Here is a 15,467-nt window from a genome sequence, read left to right as displayed (position 1 = left end):
CCCCCCGCCTCCTCTCCTGTGTTGTACTAACGGATTTCTTTACACGAGATTTACCGGAAAGATATATATTTTTTTTCCTGAATTCGTCATTGCTATTAAGGTTAATGTAACGTACGGATTTGAAATTGTCTCTAGTACGCTCATGCTTATTTAACATATAGCAATTTTCATGGCGCGACGATTTACCATTTACTCACACGTCGCTCTATCGAAACTCACTTCCGCAAGTTCATCGCATCTGCACGTAACGCTTGCGTAACGGAACGGAGATGAATTTCAATACGTGAGAGGATCGCACCGTGTATGATCTTTCGATCTTGGTGAAAGTCTAAAGAATTTCTCTATCTATGATGAAGTGTCTCTTGTAAGGCGTGGACACGAATGAATTTCCTATGAAACCATGAGTAATCGCTATGTGAATAATTGATATTCTTGTTCTATTCAATACCTCGATGCGGGTTAGGCAAATAGTACATTACGATTGGACAAATTTTTTTTTTTTTTTCATTCCGATTACATTGTCTGACATAATTTTTTCCCATTTTACTTTTCAAATGCCACCTTCAGCTCACTTCGTAGCACCTTCAATGACCTTCCAAATGTCTACGTATGCCAGATAACGGTAAGCTCAGATACTGTGTATTCTCAGTGACTCTGTAGGTACTGTTACGTCCACCATCTTGGTGGCCTGTATATCTTTTAAGGAACACTGACTTGGTATCGTGTCGATTCTCTTCGACGAGGCTCTTTATACATATATTCCGTGGCGTTTGACGAGATGATATTTGAAAGAAAAGAAAACCGTTAATTCGATAGGAGGTAACAGATTTCTTAAACGAACCAAACGTGGGACTGTCGTCAAAGACATTTTGTTATTTCGTTACCTCCTACGCGTAGGATCCTTTTTTTTTTAAATTACGCCATACGTGTTGTCCATAGTATGGTCTCTCTGATTTTTTATAGCCTTCGCTCATCCCATACAGCATTCTTAATAATGTATCCTGTTAGCATTGACCTATTGGAATAGTAGACAACCGATGATAAGGCAGTTTCGAAAATGTCAAGAATTCACTCTCATAGTAACAATTTACGAATGAAAAGTATAAATAGTGACCGTTAAAAATTAAGAGTTGTCGCGGTATATGAATGGCGTATAAAAATGTCAAGGGAAATGAGAATGCCTAATGGAATCTGGATGCGACTTTCATATACGCGGTATTTAGTACGCATGATCGAATTCCATCTGAGATACTCGAAGTGAATGGTTTCTCTGTTAAAATGATTGTCGAGAATTATTTGTGCGGTGTTATGGCTGGCTTCGCATGGACGACGCTCGATTTTCTCTACGAATAACGAAGAAGAGATGTGCCCTCTTTATATTTCGTTAGTGTCCCGTCGGACGTCTCGACGAAAAAACAATGCGAATCATTCCGATACATTCACGCGACCCGAATCACTTTTTGTCAGTATGCAGTACTTCTTTTTTTTTTCTAGACTTTCTTCGATTTTATTCTTCACTCAACTCTTTATTTTATGCGTTTATGTATGTTCTGAAGATTCTCTTTATCCATATTTGATTTCGAATGTTTTGTGGTTCGTGACTAATCCATCCGGGATCCTGCTTATTCAAATGGGGCTTCGAGATCTTATAATGTTATTCCATGGAATTTTAAGGCTGGCTAACAAAATTCGTGAGGTATGAGACAGCCGTGAGTTGTTTTGAAAAATCGCACCAGCCATTTTATGGATTTATTTTTACCTTGTCCAATCGGCGTAACTTCAATTTCCTCTAAGAAATTGTTTGATCGGCAAAGAACACTAGCCCCAGGTACCTAGGATAAACTCAGTATAGAAAGGAACGTAGGCTACATAGGATATAGAGACACGTTCCCTAGTGTCTCGGGGCGTTAAGCCTGTGCCACCATCTATTTCTTCACGTTCCTTGATAATTTCGCAAGAAGTCTCTTCGAAATAACTTCACGTCCCTGTGTCTTGTGTTTGTTGTCTGGTCTCTTATGCTAATTACACAATACGACAAGTGGCCTCCGAAGCATACTTTTCTCGGCGAGAAATATCCCACCGGACGCTCTGGATGTCTAATAATAATAGGACGGAAGTGAAGTTGTTGTCCTTTCTGAATAAGAGACACTGCCCGGATGCTAGTCTTCCTTTATTAGGAAATTTTCACGTAAGCCTCTCGCGCTCCATGAGAAAGTCTCGGAAAATCCATTTACTTGTACGTCAATTCCTGTTTACGGAATATATTGTGTATCCTTATCAATCCACTTCTTGCAGTACGTCTTATCAAACTGGAGCGATTTCCACGCTACATACATAGTCTCAAGCCCAAACGAGTTTTGCAGGCCATCTTCATTTTTCTCGTCCTTCGAGGTCGAATCCCGATCCTGTTCCTCGTGTTTGCCAGCGAGAATTCCAATGCCTATCGCTTTGAGGTATCATGCTTTGTACCTTAACGTATTGCGTTAAAACTTGTTGGAATTCTGTCAATGTTACGTTTACCTGTTCAACAACATTTTTTTAATGATGATTTCGATTCGGCACGTCCCGAATTTTGACGCATTATAAGATTTTAATTTATCTTATATATCATTTCTAAAATAACCCACGTTACGTAGGTTATGTCGACGCTATAACATATTTCTATAGCAATTTTCTACTCGACTCTGTGCGGATGTCTCAGTGAGAGATCTGCGTGTATTTTGTTTGTTGTCTTGCCTAGTCGCGTTACACAATGAATGTAAAATGAGACGCATCGCGAAACGGAAGTTATAATCACGGGAACTGTGACTCGCAGTGATGTCGTTCCAGTGATACAGTTTTGGCTGTCGATAAGCATCCGGCGCATTGAAATCTCTCCTTTTCCCAGAATGCATTTTCTTTTACGGTCTTTTTTGTCCTCTTTGTTCTCATTTCTCAAAGAACACGTTTAGCGTCTCTGCTGGTTTAGTTAATTTAGTTCATTCACTTGAGATCCGTTTCATTCTTGAAAATTTCATTTAAATTACTTTTTACATATTTTCCTCAAGTATCTAGATTTATTATTTGTCTTTGCTAGTCACGGAATGCCGTACCGTCGTTGCAATTTCATTTAACGTTATTGCATCTTACTTTTGATCGATTGGCTGCAGTTACTCTACATGCAGTTTCGCGCGGAAGTCAAGAAGCGCTACCGGAAATGAGAGTCGCGCCATTACTGGATAAACTCCGTTTCCGTTTGAGGAGTCCTCGAGAATTTTCCTGGACTTTTAACGATTCCGGTTAAGATTCGTTTATCATTTTTTTTAATCAATCTTCTTCTCCTTCTTCACCTTTATTATTACTCGCATTCTTTCTTTTCTCGGAAAAAACCACCACGTTCGAATATCCGTTGCCAGAATCACACTATATATACTTCTCTTCAATTACCTTTCAGTCCACGTGTACAGGTATGTATTTCCTTTAGTTCTCACCGGCCCAGCTAGAAATACTTCAACCGTGGAGCATTATAGGAAAACATGCCGATGTAATAGAGCGTGTATGTTAATCAGATTCGAAATAAACGAAGGCTCGATCCGTAATAGTCGACGTTATTCTTTTTCTCTCGTTCTCTCTCGCGTCTCTTGCGAAACTATCGAATCACTCTGTATAATGGCTAAATTTCAACTCAGCCATTAGCCAGTAGTCAATTCAAAACTATTTTTCATCCACTTCTCGGTAACTTATCGTGCCATAACCTTTGAACGATTTATACGATACCAACTGGTATTGCTTATGAAGCGGGAACTATTTTTTTCAATTTCATAGAGGGATATTTTCATTGACAACTACTTTTGGTACATTTCATTCGTTGTAGTCTTAAATTCCATTAAACATCGTAAACCTTTTACCTTTACTTAATGCTAGAAGGAATTGTTTATATATTCCGCGGTTCCCTGACATGCGTGCACGTAATAAACGAAGAAGAACGAAGCCACCAGAGCACCATGCTCCAATGATTATAACGACCAAGCAACTGGGCAAGGAGATCATGATTATTATTTTCTAATCTCTACTACGATATTCCCCCTGTGATAATACAAAGTTAACTGTCAGTTGTACCGGCGAAGTATCATCAGTTAACTATATTGAAACGGTACGCGAAAACATCAGTTGTATTTCGAAAAGTAATTCTTAACGCTTTCTTAAGCAACTTTTACGTAATAAAAGCCTAACTGGATATCGAATTACCAATTCATTCAAATACTCACTCATTCCCATAGTTATCCTTCTTGATACATATTGATTGATCCGATCGGCACCAAAAATCTTCACCACACGAAAACAAATATCAAAAAACAGTTAAATAAAATATAAATGAAAAAAATGTTAATAAATTTTTAAACAGCCACTACAAAGTTTCCCTAAAAGCGTTCAAATGTTTTGATTCAATTGGTCGTTTTTATATATTTTTTTTTTATTATTTCATTTTTATTTAGCATGACAGCATCAGCTTTTATTATCTTCGGTAATTCCCCGGACAGGATCTCGACCCGTACCGTAGGTGTGTAAAACTGGCCTCCCGTTATATGATCGAATGCAGCACCGGCATCGTGCTCTTCTTGGACTCGACTGCAAGAAAACTTGCTGTAAAATTCAGTCCTGTACCTCCACCGTGGTTCTCTTAGTAGTACCTCTGCAAGGTAGGGTAGAGTAGGGTAGGATAGGCTAACTAAGAAGGTGCTGTATGCCCGTGAGCTGTGTGCTGTCTGCTATGTGCTGTGCGCTGGTATACCAGAGAGACACGTAGAGAGAGAGTTTCAACAGTGAGAATAAGCGAGCCAGGTGTATATAGATATAGTTTGACCAGATAGTCAGGTTTGGTCAGACCTACCGTCAGGAGTTGGATAGACTCAGGATCATCTATAGTTCATTCAGATTTACATACGTATAGTATATTTTAGTATAGGATGGTGTACGTTATACTCGTGGATTATACTATACCTGAGTTAATGCGACGGTATAAGCAATAAGAATGATATATAACATACTTAGGTATTTTGAAGAATCTACTTCTTGATAATAGATTTATTTGCCTTGTTGAGATACCCCGTGCGGAATGAATTCTTAGTGAGAAATTTAAATTAATAATATAAACACGAGGCTTTTGAGAGAATAATTTTATTTTATAAATACAAAATTTTGCTCCATGCTGTACAGTAATCAATAGTTATAGATATTGGACGTAACTGTTTGCATATCCACAGCAGTGTATTTGCTGTTTAACATTACAAGTTTCTATTTGCTTATAAATCGGTTGAAAAGTTTTCTAGGTATTTGTAGTATTCATTATTTAATAACACCATAAATTTTGTATATAACAATATTAATTAACTCTGAAATCATCTTGAGAAATCAGACAGTTTAAAACGACTGCTATTTCAATTTTTCCTGATAAGTGTCGAGAGGGGATCTCACGAGATATAATCACTGTGTTTGAAATACATCTGTTAGTCGAGCGCCAGCTCGGGTCTTGTTCAGATATCAAATTTTTTTTCTTCCTTATGAATTTTCACGTATTATGATTGAATTCCTTACAAACGTAAATATATCATATATTTGTATTAACACACTTTGCGCTGCCCATAATTAGAATTCATAACCATTATTTTGATTGTAATATCAAATTTCAAGTTTGGCATCTTAATGTCAATTGGACTCGAATTACTTGTATCTGTGCTTATTACAGTTTTTAACTGTGCAACTTCTGTATCGGAATTAAGTGTTACTACGGTAAACACCCAGGTGTATATTTACACGTCAGATGGAAGTTGATCGTACGTCTTTTAATTTCCATACAGATTTATCTTGCGGTGCCAGAGGAAAGTACATAGAAATTCAAACTGTGTATAGCGTACCTACAGTGTACAGGTACCATTCGCGGACTGTGCCCACTGCTAGTAACTTTATACCAGTACCTCTACAGCATTACTAATGTTCGTGTGAGTAAAACGTGTAAAACCTTCGCGCAGGGATTCTTTGAGGTCATCGCCCACCTGTTGCTCCTTCCAGGATAACTACGTACTTTGTTCAACACGCCTCGTGGATGAACCACGTGGATTACGAAAACTTGGCAGAGTCCCTCAATTATATTTTATCTCTCTCTACCTTACGTACTTTCAAATAAGTTCTCTCCCTTACCACTCACAGACTGTAGCATGAATCCCTAGAATTGTTTACACCGTCTGATCAAACAAAGTTTGTTACCACTTGGTCAGGTCATATTTTAAAAAACATATGCTACCTCGGTTTCTTACCGTTACGTACTGATTTCTAGCGGAAATGTTACGTGTCTTTGTAATTAACAGAAATTACATCTTTCAATAGAATGCACTGTAACAGGTTGTTTTGCTTTATTATATCTGCTGGTCGAATGAACTAGTGCGAATATTCACGCATAATACCTTTTCGCTGTGGATCCTGTTTGATACACGTCAAGTGCATGGGCCATAAGCACATCTGTTTCTTTTGGATGCCTTTTACTTGACTCGCTCTAGAAAATAAGTGATTTCTCCCCTTATTTCTTCTACGTATACAGGGTGTACCCGATGAGTAAAGGATTTCGCGTTTTGGTTCTTTTACTTGTCAGGCTTCTCACAACGATACAAGACTATTGACGTAACAGCTCGATATGATAACGGATTCCAGGTCATTAACCTTTCACATTTGTCGAAATGAATACATAAAAAGTTTTATTTTAACGTAACCTACGTTAATTAGTAAAGTCAGTAATTAATGAATTTCAGGAACACTGTATAAGTATTTATATATAATGAACTTATATACTGAAACGTATTGATGCTAATATTTAAATTACAGTGTTGGTTCTGGATTCCCTGATTCTGTACGGACGTGTCTCTTGCATCAAAAACTTCAGGTAAGAATGTCCTTTGTTAGATGTTGAATTTATTGCAATTTTATATCAGATGCACGATGCTTGATTGTTAACTGTATTTGCCAATCGAAATGCCATTCGCATATTTCGATTTGCAAAACCCTATTTGAATAAGTGGGTACGTGCGTCACTTATGACACATACATGCATGCGTATCTATGTCACTCATTAATGCAGCAAGCCACACGCTTTCCCCATTCTTAATTTCCTTCGTGATAACATGTGACATTTCTTGATTTGTCTTGTTCTCTAGATGATGAACTGTTGCATCGAGCGGAAAAAAGCACGCGAGGAATGCATCCTGAAGTCGCAGAGTATGGATATCGACGATCCTGATACGGGTAATGAATTATTTTTTACACTAATATCTTTTCTGCTTTATATATTAAGAAAAGAAACAAGTGCAATGACTTTTATTTTTCTTGTAGAATCCGAAGAGGAATTCTTTGAGTGTACCAGTGAGGAGCCTACGGATGAGGAGGAACCTTCAGTGAAGACAGTACAGAAAACTAAACATTCCTTATGGAATAGACCTGCTGGGAGATTAGCTAAGCATCCTAGTCTTCGTCTAGTGAAAACTGGAGAAGCACTTTATCTTCCTGTCACTCAGGATCCTGTTCCAAAAACTGAGGATCAACTCGAGGAAGATGCTCAAGTGATGATGCAGTTAGGAACCGATCAGCATGCTTCGGAAATGCGTGCAAGGCTTATGAGTGCATCATTACTTTCGGATATGGAGTCGTTTAAAGTATCATGATATACCCATGTGGGATTTATTAGATTTTATTGTTAAATTAGATATAGTACTTTTTAGCTTTGTCGTGGGATTTTAGGCAGCCAATCCAGGAGCTGTACTTGAAGACTTTATTCGCTGGTATTCGCCCAGAGATTGGATAGAAGAGGAGGGATTGGATGAATGGGGACAGACTAATGGTAATTGCTAAGTAAAATGCTATAACGAACCTTCAGTTATATTGTTTAATTCTTTGTGCAATGGTTAGGTCATCTGTCACCAAGAATGATGATTCCAAATAATCCATGGTCCAGAGCTTGGAGTTCCGCACAGCCGGTTCCGGCCCATCGTCAGAAACGTCTCTTTGATGACACTAGGGAAGCTGAAAAAGTTATACATTATTTAGTTTCTCAGCGTCTCGGTCAAGTTGCTCAACTGTTGTTACCATCTTTGACACACGCTGCGCTCTATACGTTAAGTTTACAGGAACAGGAAGCTCTGCCAAATTTGCCTGACGTCACACAAAGTATACTTAACAAGCTACAATTCGCTACCAAACCTATTCATCAAAAATTACAGTTATATGAGGTTGGTATCACTTATATTATCAAATTTAATTATGCCGGAAAGGAATTTGCAGTGGAATGTTGTTCGAAATTCTTCAGGAAATTACATTTGATATTGAGGGAGTGGAGGCGTTGGTAGCTCAAGTGAATTCCTTACAACACAAGCTCGGTGGCAACACTGATTCAAAAGAATTGACATCCTTCTTGGTGCAACTGATGCGCGGCAAGGAAGTAATTGTTCCTGGTGGTTCCACGGGATATATTGGTACCAGAATCACGACGATGTTTCGAGAGGCGCAGAAGGTATTACTAGTGGTTGATGTGTGTCTTATTGAGACTGTTCATTGGCAATATTAAAATGTTGAATTATTGCAGGCTGTTCATATATTGACTATGAGTAACAGCAACAATGAAATGGATGTTTCCGGTGATAACAAGCAGAAAACCTTCCCGGAACCCGTGTGTAAAGAATTTATCTTACGAGCTGTTACTCCAAGACCATCTCCGACCTCAACGCCTCAACCTCAACGTTTATATGCTTGCCTAAAGCGTGAATACATAAGAATGGCGGGTTTGTTTTCGGAGGATACAATATTTATATAATCGTCACGATAACGGAAATTAAATAGATAGCAAAAACGATTGCTTGACAAAATTTGTATATATAAATTTTATTGAGTATAAACTAAACGGTTGCACAATAAATCATGTGTTTGTGGAGCCAAGTTATGTGGAATGTAAAAGGAATATATTTTTCTGAAGTTTTGGATTTGAAAACAAGAAATCCTTGACAATATCATCGAGTTCCTCCAGGGCGAGTTGCGCATGAAGGCGTAAGACAGGATCATCATCGGTATCCCTTAAATGAATAAGTCCTCGATACACAGTCACTAGGTCGCTGCCGAGACTCCTCAAGGCATCCTTTCCTAATCCTCGTAGTAGCAATGTTGCTACCAGCACTCCGGCCCTTCGACATTCCAGTGCTTTGTCAGTTTTTATTATACAGCCGATACAGTAAAGAACCTGTATAATAATTCCACTAGTATATTCTTAACTAATCGGCATGTTATTAAATTTGTCTATCTTCTTACCTCAACTATGATATTTCCTAAACGGAATCCTAAAACTTTGCATAATTCGCCCAGACAAGACAAACTTGATGCACGCACTAATGGTTCCGGATCACGAGTTCCACACAAAAAGGCATTTATTAATACATTTCTATGTAATTGAGCCATTTCACCTGTTTTATGAAAATATGATTAACTTTGTTTATCAATTTGAATATTTTTCTCTACACTAGAATTCTATTACCTAAAGCTCTGGTGACTTTTACCAAAACTTCACCAAGTTTTGATCTTGTTTCCGGTGGTATTTCATTGGATCCACTTCTAGTGGGCATACTAATATATTCTTGAATGAGTACTTGAATTAATTTGTCCGGGAATAATAATGCCAAAGCACATAAGCCGTTTATGGCCGCTAAATAGATGAATGAATCGTCATCTTTTAGATTTTCCTAAATTGACACAGAAATTTATAATCGTTTTTATAAATTATGTTACAATGAAGGTTCATCTTTATTATACTTACTTGGAAGAAACATAGTATTATATCTTTATTAGCCATAATATTGGGATCGCGTGATTCAATTAATTTCGTAAGAACTATTAAACCGTGTGCACGAATAGGAAGCAAAGGATCTGCCAAATCTTTTATAGCTTTTTCATATTCGCTTGACTTCTTGCTGTCCACTGACATATCTTCATAATGTCTTGTTACTGATTTACCTTTCGTTTTGATAATTATTATCAATTCTTCTATCAAAACATTAAGCTCTGCATGTTCTTTAATAGAACCACGCACACCAGTCAAATAGTTAAGAAGATCTGTAAATGGTTTCCAATCTTTTGGTTTCCCCCTTTCAGTTAGTATCATTTGAATCAGCATTAAACCAATATACAATGCTTCCATATCATTTTCAGTGATAAGGACCTTATTCGCTGCGTCTGAGTTGAAATTTTTCTCTCCAAACAATGATTTTATAAAGGCTAGTAATGCCTCTGGATTTTCTAATTGTGCTTGTTGGACTGATGGTGTTGCCGCTAGTTGTGATAATAATTTAATAGTCACTACTCTTTTCTCAATAAACTCTATAGTGTCCTCCGGTGTTTCCAAGCGATTATCACATGTCCGGGTAGGTTTTTTTAAATGTACCAGGCTATTTAATAAGTAGGTGAATAAAGCGGACAACAAGTTATTATCATTTTTGATCAAGTCCATAAGGCTGTCACTTAATTCTTCACGACTAATGTTCGTTTCTGTTTTAATAATTTGAAATCCTCCGGAAGGACCAAGAGCAAAAGACAATTTTTCCCCAAAATATTTATAGCTTTCGATACTATTATCTTCCAAAAAAACAGAAAAAATAGTATTTCTCGATGCTGCATCGGATAGTAACACTAATAATAGTTCTTGTACTGTATTTCGAAGTGCCAAAATACTCTTACGGGCTTGAACGTACAGCCGGAATAATGGAATCGCAAATTCTTGTAAACAATCACTTGGTAAACTCTTAAAGTTTGCTTCACTTGTGGTAAAACACTTGGATAAATTCTCTATGCACTCAGTTAATTGTTCTTCAGTATAGTTCAATTTTTCAGTTTTAGACAACAATGGTGCTGCTATTACATGAATGATCTTTTGTGTACAAATTTCATCATTAGTTAAATAGAGTGTTCTAATGCAATAACTCGCAATTGTTGAAGCATGCCTTATGCTTTTTGATTTCAACAAGTCTACTAGCTGTAGTAAATAAAAACAAGTAAGCTTCTTGTAATAGTTGTATGATAAAAAGTTTGTAATATTTTAGACCATTTACAAACCTGTGAGCACACTGATTCAAAGTATTTTTGACTATCTGCCTCTTGCGAAGTGGCTAACAGTAACGCGACGATATCTAATTTGCCCCAATGAGCACCCAAATCCAAAATATCATCACAAACTGCTAGTACTAAAGCAAGTACGCCATTACTTTGTGTTATTATATCTATCAGACATTTACGCGTTTCTATGCGTAACCATTTTGGTGCATTCTTAACTCCAAGCACTATCATAAGTTCTTTTATAATAGCACTTCCTGGACAGTTATTTATTAAAGATTTTAATATTATCTGAAACTCCTCTTGTTCGTTTCTCAACTGCATATAAAGTTTTGCAGTCATTACAAACTGATTTGACATTAATGTTGAACTGGAGAATGTACTTTCTGATGGTTTCATTAACGGCACATACGAAAGTTGCAATAAACCTGATATGAGTGGACCCAGCTGTGCAAAAACAACTGTTTTAAAAAGAGTCTGAGTAAACCATTGACTGAGAATGCGAACTGTATGAGATAATCTTTTATATTTCTGAAACAAACATATCAATTCATTATCCATAATATAACTTACAACATATAGCAAGAACCTTATGTTGCTATACCTGAATATCTGTTAGATTTTCTAAAGGAATGTTCATGGCCTTTGGATACAATTTATGTATACTAAAACCAACTCTAGGAAGGAGAAATGGTAGAATACCCATTGATACAACAGTCTCAATTGCTGTTTTTATAGAACGAACATCGCTAACACTGAGGCATGCTTCTGGTGATTCATGCTGAATCCTTTGCATAGTATTTAACACATAGAGAAGAGTATGCAAGTATTTCCAGCTATACATGAGAAAATATTGAACTAATTTTCATATGTAAAATACCGATTATTGTAGAAAAATAATTGACAATACCGTATACTACAATCTGTCTCTACAGAGTTTCTGTCTTCATTAATTTCTGTTTGAATTTTTTCAGGAATAAGAACAAATGCTCTTTCCAACACAATTTGTAGCTTTTCATCAAAATTTTCATCATTTTCTAGAATTTAAAATAATGTCAAATTTATTAAGATTTTTAATACATTCGATGTTTATAATACTTTAATACTTTTTAACCAACCTATTTCTTTCGTAGTTAAAGCAACGATAATATTGTGAAAATCCATAGTTTCTCTGTAATAAAATTGATGAGCCGTTATTGTTGTTGTGCGGTGTGTAACAATCTATACAAGTTTCTGAGTAGTATATCAGCTTTACACGCACTTAAGTTTTGAGTAATGTCAATCGTGCTTTCTCCTATATTTCCTATTATAGAACTGGACAAGAGAACTATGTAAAGGGAAACATGGTGGAAGAGACTACGCATCTCGAGTATCCATTATTCGGGTTAACCTGATTTCATTAGGAATCCAGTTTGTTGACAGCTGTCAGAAGACTCTTAGTATGCTAGAAACTTGATTTCTTTTTAGCTTTATCTTATCGAGTCATTCATGCTACTTATCTTCAGGACTATCCTCGTTTTCACATTGAAGTGAATCGAATTAGTTAGTAGTCGTACGCGTCTTTTTACGTGCTAGGAACTTCTCTCTGTTCTCTGCTGTAGACAATTTTAACACTCTTGAAGGATGACAATGGGCGATGAAACTCCAGTTACATCACTTGTTCTCCCTGTAATATTACGACCCATATTGGCAAAGGTACTAAGCAGTTATTACTTAATTAAAAAATGGAATAGAGTGAGTCATTTTTGTTGGTGCTTCTGTTGCAGTTGGAAAGACAGAATGTTGTTGCAGCCCAAACTCTTCGGACAGCTTTGTCAAAAGCTGAAAGTACTCATCCCGGTATTACATATGATTTAGTTTTAGGCATAGTACGCCGTGCTGATCTCAATTTAGATATGAATGAGAGCGTATTGCGTTTGCAAGGCACAGCATCCGATTTTGATGGTAATGTTTACTGCATATGACCTTTGTATAAAACTTATTTTAATAATTATTTGCATTCTATTTACTCAGTGGTGGAATATCGATCAGCAAGGTCAGAGGATGCTTTTCAGGAACTTAACAGAAAATCTGCGTCACTCAAGAGGATACTTAGTAGAATTCCTGATGAGATAACAGATCGTAAAACCTTCCTTGAGACTATTAAGTATGTGTAGTATAAAAGTAGTTAAATGCTTTACATTTAAGTGATTTTTAATCTATGTTTGACTTTTCAAGGGAAATTGCCAGTGCTATTAAAAAGCTTTTAGATGCTGTTAACGAAGTGACAGGATTCATTCCAGGATCTGCAGGGAAACAGGCCCTTGACCAGCGTAAAAGAGAGTTTGTTAAATACAGTAAAAGATTTAGTAATACATTAAAGGAGTTTTTCAAAGAAGGACAGTAAGTACCATTTAATATGCTACTACCCTTTAGTCAATGATCAGTGAACTGTTTATTCATTGGTATTCCATCTTTTAGTTGCATTCAGACTTTTTAAAGTGCACCATTGAATTTTTATGATCAATTATTAACAATAATTAAATATATGGATAGTTGTATCAAATAGAAATATTTTTTTCATACAAATATATAAATAAGAATATATTATATTAATGTGTTTTCATATTATAGAGCAAATGCAGTATTCGTGAGCGCATTATACTTGATACATCAGACAAATATGATAATGGTGACTGTAAAGGATAAATGCGAGTAATTAAGAATGTAAGTCTATATAATATAAGAAAGAACAAGGGATATAAATGGTCGATAAATTACTATGTGGAAAATACATGTTTCAATGGGTTTCTTTCGATATGATGGCTGTTAAGCCAAAGCACCCTTTTTCTTGTTTACGATCGTATAACATTAGGTCGCGTATAACAGTATTATATCAAATTAAATAACAATACCATAAAACTAAGAAACACTATTATTTTGCGCTGTAAGTAAAAGAAATAAAAATTACTTAATTGACAATTGTACACAATTACGTTGTTTTATTCATATATGGAAAAGTTGTATGATTTGATTATCTACGTCCGACGATATTATTGAGGATTGGCGAGTAAGAAAAGGTTCCCAAACGAATGGATATTGTGAAGAACAATATTATTGCAAGAGTTCACGCCCTTTTACTATCTGAAAATACTCGTACAATACTTCCAATTCCACTGACGTTGTAGACCTTCTCGTGCCAAGCCAACAAATGTCCACTGCTTCCTTCCGAAGGTATTTCAAAACCACGGTATATGTACTTCATCAATACATCTATCAAGTCACGATCTAATTGTGTTAAGCAATCATCTATTTGACTGGATTTTATGCTCAGTAGTACTTTTAAGGTAAGATTTCTTGCACTGTCCTGAAAATAAATGTAATTTGAACAAATTAATTATAAACGTCTATTAAGAAGTTTCCTACAGTATTATTATGCATGCAAACTATGTACTATGTTTATGATCTAATTCTTAATACAGAATATTGCAGTAGATGGTAATATTATAGGTTACCTTTGTCTGTTGATTTCTACAGCCAAGTGGTGCGGATTTGAGTACAGAAATAAGAGCCTCGACATTCTTACCCTTGAAAATACTGTTAAGGAAAGTAAATGCTAACTAATATACAATATAAAATAAGCAATCACGAAACGCAAAGAGATAACGAGTGAGCAAAATTAAGTGAAAAGGATATTGAGTAAGTAGTGTGAGAATTTCGTTCTCATCCGGTCCTGTTGGTGCGGTGGAACCTCCATCGCCATCTTCCTCCTTAAAATTATTCTCGTTGTACTGATCAACGTCAATTTTACGAAAACCCGACCCCGAAGTGTCCTCGTTGTTTCTTGACATTTTGATTTCGTACCTGACGTTTCTCTTGGATCACGCCCGGTTGTGCGTTCAGCGTTAATAAAACGATCCACTAAGTTCCGGTCAGGATGACTAAAGATAAAGATGCGTTCCACAAATTATATCTTTGCTACCTCCTATTTCAATAATATGTAGTTTATTTTCATGAAAGCGACCCATTTTATTCATTAGCTTGTTCGTCTTGTGGTTTTTAAGGGTTTGGACAAGCTTTGAAGCACTATAGGTGGGTTCAAAAATAAGCAATGCTCTAAAGGAAACCGCAAGAATGAACAAGCCAAATACATATTCCTCAATGGAATTTGTCATTTATAATAGCGACTTATACGGAATCGCTGATGATACAGCATGATTGAAAATTTACAATGTACCACTCTGCATTGTTGTATAGAAAAAAAATAGATAAATATAACCTTCAAATAAAATACAATAATCTCAATACCGAGAAATATTTATATTTATCATCTGTTTATTAGTTCCCGACTGTTCGGCTATTTGATTTCTTCAAGT

The 15,467-nt window shown here is 36.2% G+C and overlaps 5 protein-coding genes across 6 annotated transcripts in view; 2 read left to right on the top strand and 3 right to left on the bottom strand.

Moving 5' to 3' along the window:
• LOC107270128 overlaps positions 1-4,733 on the bottom strand; it is a 10,765-nt gene extending 6,032 nt beyond the window's left edge. Inside the window, exons 1-2 of the mRNA XM_015744841.2 lie at positions 4,536-4,733; positions 4,248-4,305 (exon numbers count right to left, since the gene is read on the bottom strand). Of these exons, the coding sequence (XP_015600327.1) occupies positions 4,248-4,257 (10 nt within the window). The 5' untranslated portion in view covers positions 4,258-4,305; positions 4,536-4,733. The remainder of the gene's footprint in view (positions 1-4,247; positions 4,306-4,535) is intronic.
• LOC107270127 (rab3 GTPase-activating protein catalytic subunit) overlaps positions 1-8,959 on the top strand; it is a 17,915-nt gene extending 8,956 nt beyond the window's left edge. Inside the window, exons 7-13 of the mRNA XM_015744838.2 lie at positions 6,856-6,913; positions 7,185-7,272; positions 7,360-7,679; positions 7,765-7,864; positions 7,933-8,252; positions 8,330-8,533; positions 8,606-8,959. Of these exons, the coding sequence (XP_015600324.1) occupies positions 6,856-6,913; positions 7,185-7,272; positions 7,360-7,679; positions 7,765-7,864; positions 7,933-8,252; positions 8,330-8,533; positions 8,606-8,833 (1,318 nt within the window). The 3' untranslated portion in view covers positions 8,834-8,959. The remainder of the gene's footprint in view (positions 1-6,855; positions 6,914-7,184; positions 7,273-7,359; positions 7,680-7,764; positions 7,865-7,932; positions 8,253-8,329; positions 8,534-8,605) is intronic.
• LOC107270126 (transport and Golgi organization protein 6 homolog) lies at positions 8,883-12,514 on the bottom strand. 2 transcript variants are annotated; one of them, XM_015744837.2, is made up of 9 exons: positions 12,374-12,514; positions 12,231-12,283; positions 12,023-12,149; positions 11,717-11,948; positions 11,116-11,643; positions 9,824-11,035; positions 9,545-9,749; positions 9,322-9,473; positions 8,883-9,253 (listed from the first exon to the last, which is right to left on the bottom strand). In XM_015744837.2, the coding sequence occupies exons 2-9, from the start codon at positions 12,274-12,276 to the stop codon at positions 8,957-8,959; spliced, it is 2,799 nt and encodes a 932-aa protein (XP_015600323.1). In that variant the 5' UTR covers positions 12,277-12,283; positions 12,374-12,514; the 3' UTR covers positions 8,883-8,956. The 2 variants fall into 2 exon arrangements, with proteins under 2 accessions (XP_015600323.1, XP_015600322.1); XM_015744836.2 differs by having other exon boundaries at positions 12,231-12,417.
• Positions 12,429-14,083, top strand: LOC107270135 (programmed cell death protein 10). Its single transcript, XM_025087567.1, has 6 exons — positions 12,429-12,551; positions 12,714-12,807; positions 12,879-13,056; positions 13,126-13,258; positions 13,330-13,494; positions 13,726-14,083. Exons 2-6 carry the CDS (start codon positions 12,736-12,738, stop codon positions 13,808-13,810), a joined length of 633 nt encoding a protein of 210 aa, XP_024943335.1. The 5' UTR covers positions 12,429-12,551; positions 12,714-12,735; the 3' UTR covers positions 13,811-14,083.
• On the bottom strand, positions 14,025-15,045 carry LOC107270136 (actin-related protein 2/3 complex subunit 5). The gene is made up of 3 exons (XM_015744854.2): positions 14,788-15,045; positions 14,607-14,679; positions 14,025-14,458 (listed from the first exon to the last, which is right to left on the bottom strand). The coding sequence occupies exons 1-3, from the start codon at positions 14,940-14,942 to the stop codon at positions 14,219-14,221; spliced, it is 468 nt and encodes a 155-aa protein (XP_015600340.1). The 5' UTR covers positions 14,943-15,045; the 3' UTR covers positions 14,025-14,218.
• Between the last annotated feature and the right edge of the window lie 422 nt (positions 15,046-15,467).

This window comes from Cephus cinctus, unplaced genomic scaffold, assembly GCF_000341935.2.
Source record: "Cephus cinctus unplaced genomic scaffold, Ccin1 Ccin1_scaffold0705, whole genome shotgun sequence".
Classification (NCBI taxonomy): Eukaryota; Metazoa; Arthropoda; class Insecta; order Hymenoptera; family Cephidae; genus Cephus; species Cephus cinctus.
Note: the sequence above shows the minus strand (reverse complement) of the source record. Positions and strands in the feature narration are given on the sequence as shown.

Excerpts from the sequence above, each read along its gene's own strand:
- LOC107270126 (XM_015744837.2), bottom strand. The coding sequence starts at position 12,276 with ATGGATTTTCACAATATTATCGTTGCTTTAACTACGAAAGAAATAG. Across the intron at positions 11,644-11,716 it reads AAAATCTAACAGATATTCAG|AAATATAAAAGATTATCTCA; the intron begins GTATAGCAACAT and ends TGTTTGTTTCAG. Across the intron at positions 9,254-9,321 it reads TAGGAAATATCATAGTTGAG|GTTCTTTACTGTATCGGCTG; the intron begins GTAAGAAGATAG and ends ATTATTATACAG.
- LOC107270135 (XM_025087567.1), top strand. The coding sequence starts at position 12,736 with ATGACAATGGGCGATGAAACTCCAGTTACATCACTTGTTCTCCCTGTA. Across the intron at positions 13,057-13,125 it reads CACAGCATCCGATTTTGATG|TGGTGGAATATCGATCAGCA; the intron begins GTAATGTTTACT and ends CTATTTACTCAG. Across the intron at positions 13,259-13,329 it reads ACCTTCCTTGAGACTATTAA|GGAAATTGCCAGTGCTATTA; the intron begins GTATGTGTAGTA and ends TGACTTTTCAAG.
- LOC107270136 (XM_015744854.2), bottom strand. The coding sequence starts at position 14,942 with ATGTCAAGAAACAACGAGGACACTTCGGGGTCGGGTTTTCGTAAAATT. Across the intron at positions 14,680-14,787 it reads ATTCTCACACTACTTACTCA|GGGTAAGAATGTCGAGGCTC; the intron begins ATATCCTTTTCA and ends CAGTATTTTCAA. Across the intron at positions 14,459-14,606 it reads GTAGAAATCAACAGACAAAG|GACAGTGCAAGAAATCTTAC; the intron begins GTAACCTATAAT and ends ATTTATTTTCAG.